The sequence below is a fragment of the Dromaius novaehollandiae genome, chromosome 1 (genome assembly GCF_036370855.1).
Source record: "Dromaius novaehollandiae isolate bDroNov1 chromosome 1, bDroNov1.hap1, whole genome shotgun sequence".
Lineage (NCBI taxonomy): Eukaryota > Metazoa > Chordata > Aves > Casuariiformes > Dromaiidae > Dromaius > Dromaius novaehollandiae.
Genome location: NC_088098.1, coordinates 102,795,833 through 102,816,850, shown reverse-complemented (window position 1 = coordinate 102,816,850; position 21,018 = coordinate 102,795,833). Strand labels below are relative to the sequence as shown.

Here is a 21,018-nt window from a genome sequence, read left to right as displayed (position 1 = left end):
CATCCTGTCACTGGGCACCACTGAGAAGAGTCTGGCCCCATCGTCTTTACACCTTCCCTTCCCTTCCCTTCCCTGATATTTATACACATAAATAAGATCCCCCCTCAGCCTTCTCTTTTCTAGGGTAAACGATCCCAGCTCTCTCAGGCTTCTCTCATATGAGAGATGCTCCAGTCCCTTCATCATCTTAGTAGCCCTTTGCTGGACTCACTCCAGTAGCTCCGTATCTCTCTCCTACTGTTGAGCCCAACACTCAGGGTGTGGCCTCATGAGGGCTGCGTAGAGGGGAAGGATCACATCCCTAGACCTGCTGGCAACACTCCTCCTAATGCACCCCAGGATACCATTGGCCTTCTTGGCCACAAGGGCACATTGCTGGCTCATTGTCAACTCGCTGTCCACCAGGACTCCCAGGTCCCTCTCCACAGGGCTATTTTCCAGCAGGTCAGTGCCCAGCCTCTACTGGTGCATGCACCAGTTATTCCTCCCAGGTGCAGGACCCTGCACTTGCCTTTGTTGAACTTCATGAGGTTCCTCTCTGCCCATTTCTCCAGCCTGTTGGGGTCCCTCTGAATGGCGGCACAGTCCTCTGATGTATCAGCCACTCCTCCTGGTTTTGTATCATCAATAAACTCGCTGAGGGTGCACTCTGTCCCTTCATCCAGGTCCTTGATGAATAAGCTGAACAGTGCTGGACCCAGTATCAGCCCACGGGGTGCACCACTAATTACTGGCCTCCAACTAGTCTTTATGCCGCTGGTCACAACCTTCTGAGCTCTGCCATTCAGCCAGTTTTCAGTCCACCTCACTGTCTTCTCATCTAGCCCATACTTCATCAGCTTGCATATGAGGATGTTATGAGAGATAGTGTCGATAGCCTTACTGAAATCAAGGTAGACAACATCCTCTGCTCTCCCCTCATCTACAAAGCCAGTCGTTTCATCGTAGAAGGCTATCAGCTTATTCATGATGAAAAATCTGTTTGTCCTGCTCTATATATCTCATTTTTGATAAACTCCAAGCATTTGGAGTTGACAAGGGCCCTGAAAAGATTGGAGAGGCTTTTTTAAAAAACAGCCTACTAACCTCTAATACTGAAGGTGTGAGCAAAACTGGAGCAAGATCAGTAATCTCCTTTCTCCTCTTTGGAGCCCACAAGGATGAGGTTCTTAAGTTTTTACCTCCTTTAAAACTCTAAGACAATAATGAGGTCTTTGTGACTTTATCTGGCAGCCTCCAAGATTTGTACATTTGTAGGATCTTTACTCTAGTTTCCACACTTTCAATTTTGTTCCCATTTAATATTTTATCAGAATCTGATGAACATAGGAAGTGACAGAAATGCCATCAATGTACACCATCTGCCCATACTTCATCTGATAATTCTCAATTCCCTACATAAGAACTTTGAACATTCACTGAAAGATGTTGGTTACAGTCCCTAACAGATATCATACCAGTTTGGTAAGCTTGCCATTATCATCTTCACAGAAACGAGATTTCCACTATCATTTGTACAGTTTGTGTTCCCTCATTTCTCCCCAGTAATTTCAAAACCCACTTGCTTGATTTCAACTAAACTTGGGAGATGGGTAGTGATCTTAAAGATGTGAAGTTCCTTTCAGTCTCATAAAAATCAGCAGCGGGAAGAAAAATTAATGGTACTTCTTAGGCATTAATCATCCTCTTCCATTCCAAGAATCTGTGGTTGAGCGACCAATGCATACTAACCATGTTTTGTCTCATCTTTTGCACAGCCAAACAGGGAGCTATGGTATACAGGGAAATCACAGGGGCGAGAGCTGATGGCCACGTGAGGAATGTTTATTGTGCTGGAGGGCCTGGACTGCCAGACATGCATCCATTGGAAAACAGGGTTGTAAATACTACTGCTCATGTAATAACTTGAGTAATTTGGGTTTTTGTCTGTTTTCTTAACTTCAGCAAATGACTAATAAGAAAACACAATAAAGACACCTTGCAGAATTAAGCTGAAAACAATGCCTGTAAAAATTGTTTCTCAAATGCCTAAAGAAGCTCTGAGTTTAGCAACCTTACTAAAAGATGGTATGTGTTTGTTGTTAACCCTGAAACAAATGCATTATTTTCACATAAATTTGTCATTTAAATTGTAGAAGTAATAAAGTGTGTTATCTCCAACTGTATTGGAGTGTATCTTGTTCCATTATGCTGGGGAGGAGTGAGAGAGACTGGCTGTTGCCTAATGGTCTATAGCTTGGAAAGGCTGCTTTAACTGGTGTCACTGCTGAAATATTTGTGCTAGCTTCACTGTGGGACTAGTTTTACCCTGCCTCTATCAGTCATTCAATTGCATTATAAGTAAATAAATTGGTACTGAGATTGATAATGCCCTATTGTTTTGGAGACTTAGCTAAATAAGAATGTTTTCCCAGCATATGATTCACCAGCCTGATGATTACATAAATGGTATTAAGCCAATTGTTTATGCATATATTTATTTACATTATTTATTGCTTGTGTTAGTTATTTAGGCCTACAGTGGAAAGAATATTTAGGCACTTAAATCCTGTCACTCCTTCCTGACAGTTCTTTGTTCTGGGCTTCAGGAGTTCTTGATAAATGCGAGAGGCAAATGTACAGTTTATCCCTTGGAAGTTTGTAGAACTGCCCTCTTGTCGATGGTGCCCAAACAGAAAGACTGCCTCCACTGACAATTTTAAGAGATTTTAATTTTAAGTTTGTTTTTGTGTTGACTTTCTTTCCTTGTCTAGTATGAGCTGCAAAACTTACACCATACATTCACTAAACTCATAGACATGGACATCACAGTTAAAAGCACTGCCATAAGTACCTGTAACACTGCCAAAGCCTTGCCATAGGCCTACTTAGGCTCATACAGGCCTATGCCTTAGCATAGGCTGACACATGCGGACTTCCTCATCACTCACCTCTTGTGCAATGTAGACCCTTAAACTCTTGTTTTTGCTGATAGCTACAGCTGTGGGAAATCTTTTTGCTGATTTTTGGAGAGTATTATTAGCTCATTTAAATGAAACTGCTGTTGACATGAAAAGGTTTGATACAAAACTAAGATGGCTTCATTGTCCTGGCAAAAATACATAATCTGATAAGGCGCGCATATAAAAACTAATGAGGATAAATGCATAGGTAGCATAATGCTATGAAAAGACAGTAACTCCTCTTAAAGAAGAGAGAGGAAGACCCTTCTATGAAGATCCCATCTCTCCCACCAAGAGGCAGCACCTGGCAATATTCAGTTTGGGTGAATCTGTGAAGGGGTATATTGATCACCTATGACAGATATCAAACCAATTACATCTTGTTATTTTCTTTTAAATTTGTATGTTCTATATGCTCATTAGCAAAGATCTGTAGCATCCTTGCCTCTGTCTTGAATGGTCATCCTGATCCCATAAAGCAACAACTTGTAAGAAGCAGTGAAGAAGAGCTGCCAGTCTGCCTGCTGGCTATGTATTCTCCATAAGTTTGTGGCACCTGCAGATGCTATCTGCATCTCTACATGTGAACAGTCATGGTGGGCACAGCAGGGCTTTCAGGTCTTTCCATCATCTGCTGCTGCAGTTGTATGCTGAAAGATGCAAGAACAAGATTTTCAGAAGCAGCTGAGTGACTTACAAGCTGAATGTCAATGGTATGTGTGCTTCTGCAGCATTCAGATGCTTTGAAAACTCTGCTCTCCAATAATAAGGGAGCTGATATGCAAACTTTCTGAGATCACTTCCTGCCTCAAGTAGTAGCAGTTAATAAGCACACATGCTGCGTTGCATTGCAGAAGTGACACAGGCCTAATTGCATTGGCTAAAATTTTGGCTAAAAATTGCATTGCCCATAGGAGACAGCTATAGGATCAATACAAGTCATCTTCTTTTGGTACATGAAACCATTAGGATCCATCGAAACCTGTAATCAGTGATCCATTTCTTCCTTTGGTGTGACACCCAAGATGCAATATACCACTTTCTCTTGTTTCTGCTTGCCCACCCCAATAACTCTATTAAGACAAGTCTGGGCTATGTGTGCACAAAGACATGAGTGCCTGTTTCATAGCTCTTCCCTACCATGATGTGGCATCCCTGCAGATGTGTCCCTATCCCCATGCGGGGATGCAGCATTCAAGTAAGAGGCAAGGAGCAATGCACCCCTCCCGTTAGCAATACACAGCAGCAAATGTATCTGTGATATGAGATAGGTTAGTCCTCTTTTCCACTTCCTTTCTTGTTCACTTGTTTGTTTATCTCATGATTTGGAACAGGAGCCACCAGTATAGGTAAATTGCACTTGGCTTTCGTCTGTTTCTGCCCTGGACTAGCCTGGTCTGTGAGCATTACTGGGGAGTCAGCCAATTGGAAGTGGAGGCTTCTTGTTTGAAAACACTTAAGGGGAAGATGCAGTGTTTCTTAGTCTTAACTCTTCTAAAAAGGAAAATCAGCTAATGTCATTTGCTTCTAGCGAGTTTGGAGTGGCTTATCCCACACTGCATTTCACAAGGACCTTAGAGATTGGTTGTACCAGCATTGTACTTAGTGGGGTGCCAGTTGCCTGGGGGCTCCCTGCAGGCAGAGGTTCATTCTCACTGGCTCTGGACGACTCTCTGAGTGCCTCCTACAATGAAAATGTCAGAGGAACCAGCCCACAGTAGGGAAAGAGTTAAATGCTTGACCAACTGCAGTCTATGAGGCACTGAATTCTTTCCTCATGCAATCCAGCAGCCAGTGTCAGGACAACAGTATATTTAGAAAGCTGATAAAGGTTTGGTGCTGACAGTTGTCCTGCCCCTTGATGAAGGAGCCACAGAGAGAGAGAGAGGGCAGCTGATTTCTCTCTCCCTAATACTATTCCCTGCCAAATTTCCTGCCCTCTTTACTGAACTCCTTCACTGTGCCTCAGACAGGAATCTACCAATTTTCCACTGGAGTCTTCTAGATACTGATGGTAAGTGCTGTTTCCTTGCTCCCCTGCTTTCCTGCTTGCTGCCTCTGTGAGCAGCAACCACTCCTCAGCCCCTGTTTGTGGAACATGGCCGCGTTCCTTGTGTCTGAGACCAGCTGCTGGGGCACTTCAGAGCCCACACGGGCTGTCATGGCACAGCAAGTCAGGACCCTCTGTCTGAAACCAGAGGAAGTGGCTGCTGCTACTTTTTCATGTTCCTAACCAAGTAACAGCCCCCCTCGCTATGCTGTGTACGGTATGGTGTGCCGGGTGGGTATAGTAAGCTCATGGTGAAGGATTCCAAGGACAAAGTCCTGGGGCTTAAAGCTGGCTGTAGCAAAGGCTTTAGCCTTTATCTTTAGGAGTGTTTCATTTTGGGGCGGTGAGGTCTCATGTTTCTTGCCCCTGACGCTCTGTGAGTCTCTCTTTTCGGTCCCGTTCTGGCTGGATACAGTGCCTTCTAGAGACTATTCACAGGCTGAGCTAGCCAGGGTTGGGATAGAGTTTCTGCCCTACCACCCCTTCCTTCCAGGCCTTCCTGCCCGCTTACTCATGGGCAAGAAGGGCATCGGCACGTCCTGGGAACCAGCCAGAAAACTGCATGAGGCCATGGGAATGGCAGGGCACCGTGGCAGACAAGTCAATATGACTGACTCACAGCAAAGGCTTCTTGCACAGTTTCATCCTCTGCCGCCACTCAGAAAGAGGTCGGAGCCCCTTCTGTTGTATCAGCCTCCAGCACAAATCTTCCCGGTTACTGTGGAAGCATAGCCCAGGAGTAATGACCTGTGTTGTGCCTGTGCAGCCAGGAGATATCAGACAGCTTTGTGCCCCCTTTATGGACTTCTGTAATGGTCCTCCACTGTGCTCTGCCCCAGTTCTAGGAAATCCTCTCACAGCTGCCATGGCAAGCAGCAGAGATTCAGACAACGAGCAAGCAGTGCCGGATGAAGAGGAAGAGAGATCAGAGGTGCAGGCAGTGCAGGCCCACTATCTCCGCAGCCCCTCACCCAGCCGGTGAGTATATTTGCTGCCATGGTCTCCCAGTAGCACATAATAAATCGCTTGGCTTTCCTTTTCTTCCCATCCACTTGGATCAAGAACATAGTGTAGGACTTCCCTTCCCTCTCTGTGTCAGGGGGTTAGCGTGCCAGCATAGTCCATGCCGGTGGGGAGAGAGACTTCAGAGATAGGACTCTTCAGCTGTTTACTCCTTTCAGCTGAGATTGTACACACACACACAGGGATACATTCCAGAAAGCATTACTGTAGGGCAGCATCTTTGCTTATCTGCTCTTCCCTATAACATCCTCTTATGTTGACTCCCAGGCTAAAAATTCAGATCTGGATTTCAACTCTTCTCAAAGTCAGCCTGTATTTCAGTCTGTTATAAGGACCTGTGAAAATTTTATGTTAGTATTAGCTCTTAGGTGCCTCAGAAAGACTGAAGCTCTTTGGATTTGGGTTTTTGGTTCAGAGACAAGCTACAAGAGACAAGCTATGGGGCTTAGGCACAAGACAGGAGATTGTCACTGTGCAAGCAGAAATTGAGTTACCTCAAATAAAATAAGCACGATTAGATGCATTTTCTCCTAATACAGGGAAAAATACATCGCTTTGTACTCCTCTCCTCAAGCAAAATGCCCTGCAGGGCTTTTTGTATACTTTGAGATGCTTCAGCTGAAGGCAGGCAGTAGGGATCAAGTTTGAAAAGAACTTACCCTGGTGGACCTCAAGAAGTAGGAGGTTATAAAATGTTTCCCGTTTAGAACCTTACCTGTGGGGCACTCCAGCAAAATGAAGATAGAATGCTTATTTCATCTAACTAATGCATTTAAAAATTGCCTAGGAAGTTCATGGGCTCACATAAAGTAAAATTATGTATTGATCTTGGTAAATCACTGTTCTTCTGCTGATCAGTCATTCAAAATGAGCAGAAGCACCTCTCCAATTTATTTCCCTTCCCTTCCCTTCCCTTCCCTTCCCTTCCCTTCCCTTCCCTTCCCTTCCCTTCCCCTCCCTTCCTTTTTTTTTTTGCTGTCCATTCCAGACACAAACATGAAAATTGCAAAATCCCTTCCGAACAAAGTGAGGCCTTGGAAGTATCCAGGCTTGGAAACTGCAGCTGTGCACCTGTGTGTTCCATGGATGCTTGGGGCAGCTACTGGCAAAATATGTTGAGGCTGTGGTGGCCAATGTCACCAACTTTTATTGTTTTATTGAGATATGAGGCAATGCTTGCAGTAGGAGGAACTGAAAGCAGTGCAAGGCTGCAAATTTGTCTCAACCTCTGCAAATAAGACTGAGACCTCCCCCCACGCTTTGCTCATCTCAGAAACTCCCCTGGACAGCTAGAAAAGAATTATTTGTAGTCACTGTTGACAAGTGCTGGAACCCAACTAACTAACCTAGACAGTCCTGCTAAGCAGGTTACAGATGACTGTCTTCCATTTTGGGTCTGCAGAATGAAAGCAGTTTAGCTAACCAGACATTTTCTGTGCACTCTGACTGCACATAAGTCGCCTTCCCTCTTCTGTTTTAAACAAAAACAAGCAGTGCATTGCAAGTAGGGCAAGCTGGTGTCTCCAGATAGCTCCTGTGATGGCAACAAACTTGTACTGATGATATGTATGATCGCTTTGGAGGGAAATGTAGAGGGTGCACATCTGGGCAAATTCCCTGTAAAATATTTTATGAAGATGTTTCTAAATAAGAACAGAAGACACACTGGGACTGTATAGGTGGCCCCAGATGGGAATATATTTAATATATTTGTTTTCAAGATTGTGGCATAACAAAAGCTTGTGTAAATCTCTCTGTGAGTCAAAGAACTATCTGGAAAGCTGTTTGTGGGTTTCATAGTTGTTTCTGACCTCCAGCTGGACAGCACTGTGTGACAGAGTGACTGATCACAGATTCGTGCTATGAAATGAAGAGTGTAGCAAGTACTTATGGAGAAATTTACAGCCTTCAATATATATGCTTGTACTGCAGCCCCTGATAAATCAAAGGATACTTGCAGGCAGTTAATTAACAGAAAAATTTTCTGTTGCCAATGCCAATGGCAACAAGAATGCCAATTTTCCAGCATAATTAATTTTGAATTGTTCAAAAAACTCATTAGGACCATGTTTATGTCTGTCTTTCTATGTGAAAGCCACTTGCAAGATTATTCCCTATGATCCATCCATCTCCCAGTCTCAAACCAACCACTGATCTTCTCTACCCAAAACCTCCTCCACAAGTCTATTCTCGTGCACTCCCATCCCACTGACTGCAGCTTCTCTTCCATGGGACCTGTCTTCGCATCCTGCAAACACTGGCTTATTTGAAACCTGTTGCACCATCCTAGAGATTGTTGCGGGGGGAGGGGGACAGGAAGGAGAGCTGGGGCTTCCCATCCATTCATCAGAGGATCCTCTCTGCTCCAATTCCCTGCTGCTGTCTTCTGGAATGGGTGAAAAGGGCTACAGTCCTGGAGATGGGGTCCCAGTGGAGGGCATTTGCCTAACAGCAGGTATGGTTGGTTGGCAGATATTCAATGATATCAGACACTGATACAGAGAGCATCTTCATGGAGCCAATCCATCTGTCGTCTGCTGTGGCTGCCAAACAAATAATCAATGAAGGTAAGAGGAGGAAAGTTAAAAGAAATACGTAAGTAATAGAGACTTGAGTTGCACTTGTTTTGCCTTTTTCATCCAGAGATCTCAAAATGCCAAATAAGTCTTTATGAGCAAACCACACATGAGATAGATATGAAAAATACAAAGAAATGACAATGTACAGAAAGGTTTGGTGGCTTCCATTGAAGCTGTGAAGTGAATCTGTTGCAGAATCATGTACTACAGTGATGGATACAGTTTGATTACTAGTTGCTAGCTGAAACAGCCTGTCTTCCTCTATTCCTTTGGTGTTAGAACCAGTGCGCACTTAACGCCAAGGCCTTTGGCCAGTGTGGGTCTCTGAAGCGAGAGGAAAGTGTAATATGCTGCTCCCATTACTAACTACCTAAAGGCTACTTGATAAGTGTGCAGGTGCACAAAAATGTATGTATTTCCTTTGTTTTTACGTGCTTTTAGTTACAATGTCAGTTTATTCCAGAACTGAAAACAAACCATGTCAAAGTAGATTCAGTGTGTCCCAGGATGTTAGAGTCTGCACAGCAGTTGATGGTGGAAGACCTGTACAACCGAGTTAAGGAAAAGATTGATGACACCAGCTTGTTCAACACACCATGTGTGATGGACTTGCAGAGGGCCCTTGTGAAGGACAGGCTGGAGACCCCCAGGGATGCTGTGGATGAAGTCTGGCCTAACGTCTTCATAGCAGAAAAGTGAGTGTCAACTTTCGTCATCTAGTTTCACAAGATTCCTAGTGAAGGGTCAGATGAAACCATGAAAGGCATAACATATATTACATGTATCTAATACCTTTCATCCCTAGAGAGCCCAAAGGTATTTTTCAGAGTATGCTCACAAAGATTGCTCTGTGCTGAAAAGCAAGTACTACTGGAATAGAATTCAGCAGCTTTTCTATGCTATTTTAGTGCTTCAAATAATTTAGGAATGGAAAAGGGAAGTGAGCTCCAAATTAAACTGTTCTGATTGGAATTTTGCCCTGAAAATGGGTCTAAAATCCTTATTATGTAACAGAGTGAAAAAGAAATACCATAGCAAATATTGAGTGGAAATGGCTAGGTCTTCTGGACCATGGCTGAGCTGTCTGAGACATCTGTGCATGTGACCAGGAGAGAATTAGGAGAGAATATAATATAAAACATTAATTATGGGCTGATAAAAATGGAGAAATAAGTAAACAGTCTGAGAGCCTGCCCCTAAGAGGGTAGGATGACTTTAAAATCAAGCTGGAGTGGAACTGAGCATGCAGTTATACTGGTGAGAGCAAGTTTCTCATTTTCTTTTCCCAGTGAATATTGGGGACAAATATCTGCAGAACTCTCAAAGGACCTTAAGGCTGAGAGAAGCAGTGTGCTGATAACTAACATAGATTGTGAATTCTGTAGCACTTTCAGCAGACAGCTTCTTTCCTACCCGAAAATAGGAACACCAGTATCTAATGTCTCTTTTTCTTTCCTGAAGAAGTGTTGCAGTGAACAAAAGCCGTCTGAAGAGACTGGGGATCACTCACATCCTGAATGCAGCTCATGGTACAGGTGTATACACAGGACCAGGTTTTTACAATGGTCTGAATATCCAATACTTGGGCATCGAAGTGGATGATTTTCCAGATATAGATATCTCCAAACACTTCCGTCCAGCTGCTGAGTTCCTGGATGAAGCACTGCTGACTTACAGAGGTAGGAGGGAAAGGTTATCCTGGTTCTAGAATGCTTGGGAATTAATGGCTTGAAGTGTTACTTTAGTAAATGGTACCACATTTGTAGTTGGGCAGAAGGCAGGGTATTTTGATCTTTGCATCCAGGTATAGTGAGCACTTTTTGCTTATTTCTGTCATGCCACATACAAAAGAGAAAGGGGGCAAATCAGAAATCGGTGGCAGCCCAGTGGTCCGTGCTGCAAGCCTCACATCTTTGGAATCAAACTGAGGGGGCAAGCCAGCTCCATCAGCTTCTTTGAAAGTATTGCAGTGGGATGAAGCACTGCTCCAAGTTGCTATATTCCTGTACACTATGAGTCTCAGTTTTGCCAGGATGCTTACTACAAGAGAACAGGCCAATTTACTAGAACAATCCAAACAATTGGATTGAACTGGATGTCTACATCCAGGCTACTATATAATTTGCTGGACTCAAATTCCACGGCAACTGTTATTTCTGTGGACCTCCAGTACAGACTGGTCATTTTGTAGCAGCTTCAGCAGACAGTTAAAAAAAATCTGTATGGAATTAAATATGCAAATGAACACTACAATCAGTGATATTGCTGATGTTCCTTATACACTTTAAAAAACAAGTCTTTCATGCCAAAGCTTAGTTTTGCCACAAAGGTGGTTTCTGTGTAAATGACATGAAATACTGCAGATCCTCAGCTTCGATTCTAGCTCTTGCAGGCAGTGTTTACAGAACAGTGGGTCCCAGTAGTTTGGAGCAGATTATCAGAGTCAAAATCAGCTCTATTCTGCTAGTTGCTTGGTCCTCCTGATTCTGAGACACAATATGACTCTGGCCTCCAGCCAGTCTACATGTAACTGTTTCAGTGAACCCCGCAAAACAGCAAATCTGTGTTCTGGCAAAAATATAATTAAATTAATGTAAAATTGCATTTAAGTCCTGTAACGTGCCCTATAAAAATTAAGTTATTTGCTTATCAGCCCAATACCCTCCTGGAGGCTAGTATTAATATCTCCTTTCTCACATATGGGGAAAGTGAAGCATGGAAAGCTTAAATGTCTTATCCTAAGTCACCCAGCAAGTCAAGAATGCTGTATTTCTTGTCTTTCTAATTCCCACTAAAAGCTTTCCGATTATTTGTGGAAGTGACGGTATAGGTAAAAATATGAATATTAACTTGTTTTAGAACACGCATGTCCACAGCTCTTGAAACTAATATGCTTTTTGTTCATACCTATCCAGATTTTTATTAAGACAAAACAAAGAAAACTAACAAGAAATCTTTAGTATTGGTTTCAGTCACTGAAACATGTATTCTGATTTTTAACGGTATTCAGAAAAAGCCTTTGTGTCATATATCAGAGCAATCTCTCTGTGTTATTGGAAATAGCTAATTACTTTTATATTCAATATCTGTAGGCAAAATCCTTGTCAGCAGTGAGATGGGAATCAGTCGCTCAGCTGTGCTGGTGGCTGCTTACCTTATGATCTACCACCATATGACCATTCTGGAAGCTCTCATGACTTTGAGAAAGAAGCGTGCCATTTATCCCAACGATGGTTTTCTGAAACAGCTAAGAGAGCTCAATGAGCAATTGTTGGAGGAACGAGAGCTGGAGAATACTGGAGATGAGGAAGTCACTCCCAATCAAAGTCCTGTTGTCCGCACACGGACTTCTTCCCAGCTGTCTGGAGTTGGGGACTCAGAAAGCATCATGGGAGCCAAAGCCCACTCTATCACAGTAGAAGAAGACACCAGCAGCCTGCTGGGTAGTCTTATGAGCTCTTCATCGGTAGGAAAAACTAGCTGGGTTTCCAAACACTCCACCCTCATCAGTGAGGAAGAAGAGGAACAGCTGTATGAGGAATGGAGGAAAAAACAAGGCCTGCCTGCAAAGGAACTGGCAACTGACCATGGAAGGAGAACATCTCCAAAGCTGCTGGCTCAGGAAGGGGAACAATCTGAGGAGGATGTGGAACAGATGATCCATGACTGGCAGCGCAGAAATGAGAAATATCAAATGGAGGGTCCACCCCAGGAGGAGGATGGAGACTTCAGCATGGGAAGAAGACCTTACCCATCAGGTGAATTCAGTGATGTTGAGAGCGTGAGCAGTCTTGAGATCCGAACCCTCAAACAACAGCTGGAAGCCAGTAGCTGTAATAGGATGAGGAGGAGCCGCACAGGCTCTGTTTCTTCAGAGAGCACTTGGGACATGTGGAACCAGAGACTTCTGGAGATTGAGAAGGAAGCCGCTCAGAGGTATCATTCTAAGAATAAAAGTGGTGGGGAGAGCTGGTCCTCAGAAACAAGAAGAAAGGAGAGGGATGTGGATGAGGAGAGTGTGTTTTCAGACAGTAGCTATTTTTATAATTTCTGCCAAAAGAACAAAGACAAGCTTACTCCTCTAGAAAGGTGGAAGGTCAAAAGGATCCAGTTTGGCTTTCATAAGAAGGATTTAGAATCATCATCGTCTTCTGCTCCATCTCCAGCCGAAGATGGCAGCCAGCCAGGTGGGGAGGTGACAGAAGGGAAGAGCTTGTCAGATATTAACCTGTCTGCGTACCAGACTTGGAAAATGAAGCAGCAGAAAAAGGTGGGCAGCGAAAGCAAGGATGAATTTGTGGAGCTTGCCAAAAGTGAGGATTCTGTTTCAGCCAAAAAGAAGCAGAGGCGAGCAGAGCTCCTTGAACATTCAAAGAAAATCTTAGAAGAAAGCCAGTCCATGTGCAGCTGGGAGACAGACAGTACAATGAGTGGGAGTATTCCACTGTCAGCTTTCTGGCCCTCAGTGCCTTCTGCAAGTGGTACTGAGGATGCATCTTCTGCACTGAGCATGCAGACAAATCACTCATCTTTGTCTCAGGCCAGGAGTAGTGCTGGGGCAATGCGGCCTCAAACACCAAGTATACCCCTCCCCAACCTCCCAGTTGGCCCAGGTGACACAATATCCATGGCAAACATTCAGAACTGGATCGCTAACGTAGTTAGTGAAACCATTGCTCAAAAGCAAAATGAGATCATGATGCTGTCCCGTCCGTCTTCTGCAATAGCCTCCAGCGTAATGTCAGGAGACCTTAGCAGGCATGTAGATGATGATAAAGTATCCCTTCTCAGTGCTCAGAGTGCCTCATCCCTTGCTACCTCTCAGCTCCGCAAGCAGGACATGCAGAGGGCTGAGTCTCAGTCTGTCCTGTCTTGCAATACCTCAGTGAGTGCAAGGACAGAAGGGACTAGTTCAAACATGAAAGTAACACAAACAAGCAAACCACTGTACAGCCTCTTTGCTGATGATGTTGACCTGAAGAAACTCAGGAGGAAGGAGAAGGAGATGCAAATGGAAATGAGAGAGAAAATGTCAGATTATCAAATTGAAAAGGTGGTCAGAGACAATAAACGCAGCACTTTATTTAAAAAAAAGGTGACCAAAGGAGAGGAAAGTGAAAATGAAGATGACACAGAGAGCACATCAGGCAGCCATAGACACCCCTTACAAGCAGATCATGACAGAACCAATAGAGTGTTTGTTCTATCCAGTCAATCTGCAAATGCAGGTGCACTGAAGTCAGAGGTAGAGACTGGTATTACCAAGTGGCTGAGTGGCCTGAAAGAAAGAGAACCACCATACCATGATCAAAGTGAGAAGGTTAGGGAGAAATATAACAGATCATCCAAAGTTAGAGAGATGGATTCTGAAACATCCAGTTACAGATTCTGCAGATCCCAAAGAGAAGAGCTAAACAGCTGTTCTTCCTATGAGTCAAAAGGAGATTCACTGAGAACCATGTCAAGATTTTCTGCTGCTTCTGCAATACAGGACAAAAAGATGTATAAGTTCACAAGGTCAAGGGTCAGTGAGACAACAAGTTCAAGAGAAAAGAGCCCAGAGCTGTATGATTTCAGACGAACACCTGAACCGTCCTTTGACTCTGAATCCCCTGAACCATCTACACAGAGTAGAGTTAGATCTCATCGTGTGGAGGAGTGCGAAGAGGAGGCCAGGTCAGACATGTCAGAATTTGGAGCTAAGAGAAAGTTCACCCAAAGCTTTTCGAAGTCTGAAGAAGATGGAAAGAAAGAGGCAAAAGTGGAACAAAGTGAAGAGAGATTTGCATCAAGAGAGTTTTCTCAGTACAGGCGAAGCATTCGTAAAGAAGAAGAAGAGATGGATGATGATGCTATTATTGCTGCTTGGAGAAGCCGACTAGAAGAAACTACTGCAAAGCTCCGGCGGAGAAAGGAAGAGTGACCAAGGATCAGATTATAGGAACGCAAACAGAGTCACAGAGTCCCAGAATCACTCATCATTATATTTCTGATAATCCTTTGTGGTTTGTAGGGCATTTCCTGCAGATATTTCTCTTTTCTTAATCAAAAGCCGTAAAGGGAGGAGGTCAAGTTTTGGAAGTGTTTGTGGTTTGTGAGAAAGAAGATGCTACTATTAAATGATCAGTGTAGGTAGGATCGCAAAGTTAGAAGCCATTAGGAGCCAGAGGACGTTTCAGCAGCAAGACCAAGTAATGGTGGCACCTCAATTCAAAAGACCAATCACATCCCATTTTGGTTATTTCAATTTCCTAGCCTCGTTAAAGATTGGACATATTTTTTCTAGGATCCTTTTGATCATAAATGGGAGAAGCCAACAGCCTTTTCTAGGAACTTGAAGAATGTTTCTTTCTTAATCAGTTTTACTTTATTCCACTGAGAAGATATTGCCAGGTAGGCTTCATTTTCTATACCAACTTAGTAATGTCTACAGAAATAAGACAGTTCAGGTGAATACATGTACTGTTTTCCTTCACTGAGCAGTTGAAGCAAAGTGAAGTACTAGAAGCAAGAAAATGCCTCCTTTTTATTAGAAGTTCAAAGCAATGATCTATGTATTCATGTGTTACCATTGTTCTCTATTAGATGGAGTCACCTCCACTCCAGTATGATTGGTTCATGCTGATAACTTTGGGTCAACAAGAGGAAAGATGCTGTAATACTAACAACCAACTGAAATTTATGTTCTGATCACTCTAAAGAGACAGAGTTAGGGTTAGGATTAGCATTAGGTTAGGGTGGGTTTCTGGAGCACTGACATCAGTTTGTTGTATGAATGCAGCTCAGCTAAGTCTGCGCTTTTATGTCATATTGTCATGTAGTCTTTTCAGCATTCTTGCCTTAAAAGAAAACAGTGATAATCAAACTGACCTCTTATAATAAAATGATGTGTAACTAAAGCTTTGGTAGAAGGCACCAGGCAAAGACTTACCTAAGGACAAAATGTATGGCTGATGAATGCAGTACTTTGAACCTCATTTTTAGGAAATGGTAGGTTTAGTTTGCCTGTTAAAGTTAACATGCTCTTTGTATCACGTGAGCTACGGAGCCCACTTTTGAGGGTGAGTGAAGGGAACAGTCTCTGTGTTAACTTAGCGTAGAGCTATGGGTCAGAGCCTTTCTGTGGCCTGCAAAGCCTCATGAGCTTCAGTGTGACACAACAGCTCTGCCAGGCCTGCCACAGCATCGTTTGTGTGGCTGATATGATGCTGTGCCTTTAATACATCAAAGCACTCAACTCTCTGTCACCAGTCAACATCCTCCAGCTCTCTCTTTAAACAGCTAGGCCAGTTTCTTCTAACTGATCTCCATTCTGGAATTATCTGTTCCCTCTCCTATATGAACTGTATTTCGAAACAACAAAACCTTCTGGCACAGCTGACTGTAAAACAAAGAACAATGGAGAGACAATGTAACTGTGTAGCATCACTCTCTCACAGAAGTTTTGTCTTGCCATTGTCATGTCATCTCCTCTCCCTCTTACTGTGATGCTTAGAGCTCACTACTGTTATTATGTTAGTACTTCTCACTATTTTAATTGTGTAATATAGACGGTAAGCTCCACAGGACAAGGACCTGGTCTTTATCCTTATCAGTATGGTGCCATGCACATCAGCAGTGCTATCTAAATAATGGTTACTGATAACAAAATGCAGCTGCCAATTTTCCTAAACTTGGAATCATTTCTCTCAAGTATAACTCACTGATTAGACATTATCCCTGCTTCTCTGAAGATAAAGATGCCTCTTTCTGACAGGCAGGACTAGGGTAAATGATAGCTACTTATTGCCAGGTGAATGAAAGGGAGTCTTAAAATCAGATGATTGAACAATAACTGGGGTATAAAAATAAGAAAAAGAACATATTTTACTTGTGTGGGGGGGTTTTTTGAGTAAACTCATATTACATTTTTCAAGTACACAAGGAACATGGTCTTGTTAATGTTCATCCAGAGATGCTGTAAGGCTTATAATGCACTTCTACTACAATATAATACAATGCATCCCTTACTTCTGCATACTTCTGTGAGGTTTTTCTTAAAAGCAGTGGCATTTCAGGCTTTGATTCACATTATGAGATTTTATATTGAATTTCTGCAATGTGTCCTAGGATAGGCATTTTCCTCTTTACTTTATCCCTAGTAAAGTTGCTTTTTGCAGAACAATTTTATGCATATGTATAATTGGAGCTTGCTTTATCAAGGTGCTAGTTTCAGTCAAGAAATGGTCTTAAGTATAAGCACATGAATAGCCTTCTGTCTTCAATGGCTCACAACATTAAGCAGTTATTTAAGTTTTGATGGATCAAAGTGTGCAATACCTTCTGAGATTGAATTTGTTTTTTATCAAAGGCTGGTTTCCTCTGAAAATCTCTCTTCCTATGACTGGCTGCTGTTCTCAACAAAAATGTTTGTCCTCTGCAGGTACTGTAGGGGGCATCTTGCACTGTAAAAGATGAACATCATATGATGTAGTAATTGGTTTCATTTTGCACTGTACAGCACAGCCTTTGTTTGGGTAGCGTTTTGATTTAAACAGTATTCCAGGTCTGCTGCACAAATAAATTATTCAAGACTGAGGGGCAGTATACAGTTCTATAACAAGACTGAGCCAAACCATCCTGATAGCAAGTTTTGACCCTTCTGGGAAAGGGTTAAGTGGATTCTGCTGACTCACCGAGGTAGGTGGCTTATTAGTTCACTTGTGTAAAAGGGAGATAAAAATGGCTTGCTGGGGAGAAACCATCTAAGATGCTGGCTGAGCAGTCATGAGGGAGAAGCCTTAGAAACAGCTGAACTTTATTTTCTTATTGCTTATATCTTTGTTAATAAAGCCAAACCCCCAAAGCCAGAAGGGAGTGGGGGTAATTCTGGACTCCATTCAGTATATGGCCTGCGTTTGAAAGTGAGTTGGGAAAGGCTCCAGCTCACAGGTATAAATTACATGAAACAGTGACATAAAGACCTTGCATGGTGAAAATATTAAAGCATTCAGTCATAAGACCAATAACCAAGAGAGACAGAAATGAAGAGGTTGAAAGCAGGCTAGAAAGTCAGGTTTTAAGACGAAAATTTAGGAGATAGGGAATCAGTGAAAGGGGACAATCTGCGCAGATCGTTTCAGGAGACCAGGGCTGCAGAAAGAATGCTCTTTCAGCAACCAAACTAGTCTGACTCTAGATTAAAAGACTAGGTAAGTATCCAAATTTATTTGGGGAGGACTCTTCAACAAAGATGCACTGGGATTCATATTTTTGCTCGACCTCAGTTGTCTGCTGTAGACAGGAGGGTTTTTTTTTTTTTTCGGTATTGTGTAGTGGAAGGTGAAAGTGCAAGGAGCATCCATACAGCCAGCTAAAAATATAAACACGGGAACATCAGAAAGGCTATCTGGGGTCAGACCAAAGGTCCATCTAGCTCAATATCCTGTCTCTGACAGAGACCAACAGTGGATACCTAGGGAAGAATATAAGAGCAGTGATAAAAGTGATATTTTCCTAGCATGATCTCCCAGCCTCCATTTGCAACTCAAGGCCTTCCTGAGCTAAATGTGATATTTTTGTATTTAATAGCCCTTGATAGATTTTCCTTCCATGGAGGTGCCTAGTCATTTTGGAGTTATAGCTCCAAATAATCTTGTACCCGTTAGCCTCCATGATCTCCTACGGCAAGAAGTTCCACAACTTGCTACACACTGAATGCTAAACCATTTCCTCTTTGTCTGTCTGAACCTGCCACCTACCAGCCTCCTCTGATGCCAAGAGCCAATCTCCAATTAGTATTTATGTGCCCCACAAAATTTTACCAACCTCTATCATTATGCCCCACCCTTAGCTATCTGCTTTTCAGCCTAACTGTGTTACTCATTCTTCATATGTGAGCTGTTTCATGTCTCTGATTATCTTGGTCATTCCTGTCCGAACCCTTTCTAGTTCTACTTTATCATGTTTGAGATGAAGGACCAGATCCTCACACAGTATTCAGCATATAGGTGCAGCAGGGATTTGTCCTGTAGCATAAGGACCTTCTTTATTCTGTTCTCTTGTTCCTTCCCTATTAACAGTTTACATGCTTTTTTGGTTGTTGCTGAGCACCAAGCTGACATTTTCATGGAACTATTTATTATATCCACGGAATCTTGTTGCTGGGTGGCAATGGTCAACTCTGAGATCATCATTTCATATGTTAAGTTTTCTTATGTGTGTTGTTTTACATTTATTAACCTTGAACTTCATCTGACATTTTATTGCTCAGTCTCTCAGTCTCATTAAGTCCTTCTGCAGTTCTTCACAGCTGGCCAGTCTTTCTACTACTCTGTTTTCTTAATTCCCTTTGAAAGGTGTAGAAACTGAGGATATGTGGGAAGTAGAGAAGTTAAGGAGGGATACATGAGAGATAAAGACATTTGATGTTGGTCTGAGGGAAGTAAGAAGTAAAGAAGTGTATGAAAACTGGAGAGCTAAGAGGTATGAAATGTTCAAAAGAGATCTGAAGACAATAGGCAAATTAAGGAGAAGATATTGGATCTCCATCAAGTAGACAGAGAAAATAAGAGGTATGGAAGCTGAAGAGGCTAATATTCATTTGATAGAGGAAATATTTGTCCATTTGGATGTATAAAAATTGTGGGGAAAGACTATGGGGCAACCTCTATGTGAGGGAAGGAGATGGTGGGACTTACATAAATTATAGGTTTGTGAGAAATGCAAAGGGGACTGTGAGAAATGGGAAGGGTGACAGATATTAATGGGACATGGATGATAAAGTGATATCTGTGGTAGATTGGGAATTCAACAACGCAATAAAAGGAGCTGAAATGTTGCCAGAAATAGTTATTCCTTATGTATCAGTGCATTCTGCATGGTAGCATTGATAGGGATACAGCCATAGCTCTTTTTTTCCCATCTAGAATTTTCAAGGCAATTTGCTCTTAGCAATTGCTGTTGCATGTGGCACTAGTTTAGACTGGATAATTATAAAAGAGGGACTTTTAGCACCATTTCCTTCTTTTACAGCTCCCTGAGAAATGTCTACCCATTAGCTGTAGTGGAGAGTTATATGAATTATGAGACAAAAAGCTTTAGCTGGGGATGGTTACATTGCATTGCCTGCCCTTCCTTAAAGAGTTTACCTAGAATACATTGGGTATATAAATTATAACATGAGAAAATAGTATCCGTGAACTTCTTAAATTTATGGACAATCCAATAGAGATGCAGAAAACACAGGATTAATGTGGTCTAGGGTTTGGAAACAGACAGTGCATGCTCATACACTCCAGCAAAATCTCTTTGAGAGCTACTTACCTATTCTCTGGAATTTCACTCGTCACTTCAAAAAAACAAAAATGTGTTAAATCTCTGGCAATCAATCACTTATTTTTTTCCAGCGCACCCTTCATGCCAACATGCCTGAATGCTTTACGGTCATTAAATTAAATCAAAGAACACACTACAAAATGGACAAGGCCAGATCAATAAATCTTAAAACCTGATTCAAAATTACCAAGGACTCTAAACAAGTAACCATGAAAGGAAGAATGAATGCCCCCATTCCTAAGGGCATGTATGAGGGCATAAAACTGAACCAAGATGTAGATGCTCGTTAAAAGACTGAAACATTTAAAGGAACTGATCATTTTTACAGCATCAACCAACTATCAACAGCATCTACTTGAAGCTACTTCTAAGGGTTATTAGAAAATAATCATGGTAGCAAGAAGTGTTTACAACTCACCAGAAGGCTATATGCTTCAGGTCACCTACTGTCAGGAACCTACTTTCAAAGATTTGCCTGTTCGTGATCTCTGCATTTGATTATTGCAGGGTGCCATATCAAAGAAAGGTGCAGTACATATGGTAACTGGTCCATCTTCATGGACCATCCCAGCAATTTGCACTTTGCTATGACTCCTTATTGAACCCAGAATCCGGTCCAAAGCCTTCCATTAGTTTGGCAGAAGATTTCCTCTCCTTTTTTGAGAGGAAAATTTTACGAAACTACAGTAGCCTTTATAAAACTACCAATTAATGGGGAGCATTGTACATTCAGATGATAGAAATTTCTGGGAGCTGACCCAACCTATGAAGGTCCATTCACAGAGGAGATAAAATGACCACAGACCTAACTATATTCAAAACTACATGCAAAACCCAGTTCTTCAACTTAAGTTTCCCTCAGTAGTTTTGCAAGGCATGTGCTCCTTAGTCTGTGAATTGGATCAAAAGTATTGCCTGGAGGCAAAGGGTTAGAGGAGATTCCACATATGAAAAACAGGAGGCTCTCAAAAGGGTGCAACCTCAGCTGCTGAACAGACACCACAGATACGATGGATAAAACCTCATGTGAGACTTTGGTTTGTGAGCAAGCAGAAGCTGACAATTGCCCCTTAGGAATACAGTATAAAGCTTTCACTTCTGCAGGAGA

General features: G+C 42.5%; 1 protein-coding gene across 1 annotated transcript; it reads left to right on the top strand.

Moving 5' to 3' along the window:
- Positions 1 to 4,894: 4,894 nt before the first annotated feature.
- On the top strand, positions 4,895 to 16,864 carry STYXL2 (serine/threonine/tyrosine interacting like 2). Its single transcript, XM_026093341.2, has 6 exons — positions 4,895 to 4,956; positions 5,832 to 5,970; positions 8,488 to 8,582; positions 9,058 to 9,289; positions 10,056 to 10,273; positions 11,687 to 16,864. Exons 2-6 carry the CDS (start codon positions 5,858 to 5,860, stop codon positions 14,515 to 14,517), a joined length of 3,489 nt encoding a protein of 1,162 aa, XP_025949126.2. The 5' UTR covers positions 4,895 to 4,956; positions 5,832 to 5,857; the 3' UTR covers positions 14,518 to 16,864.
- The last annotated feature ends 4,154 nt before the right edge of the window (positions 16,865 to 21,018 follow it).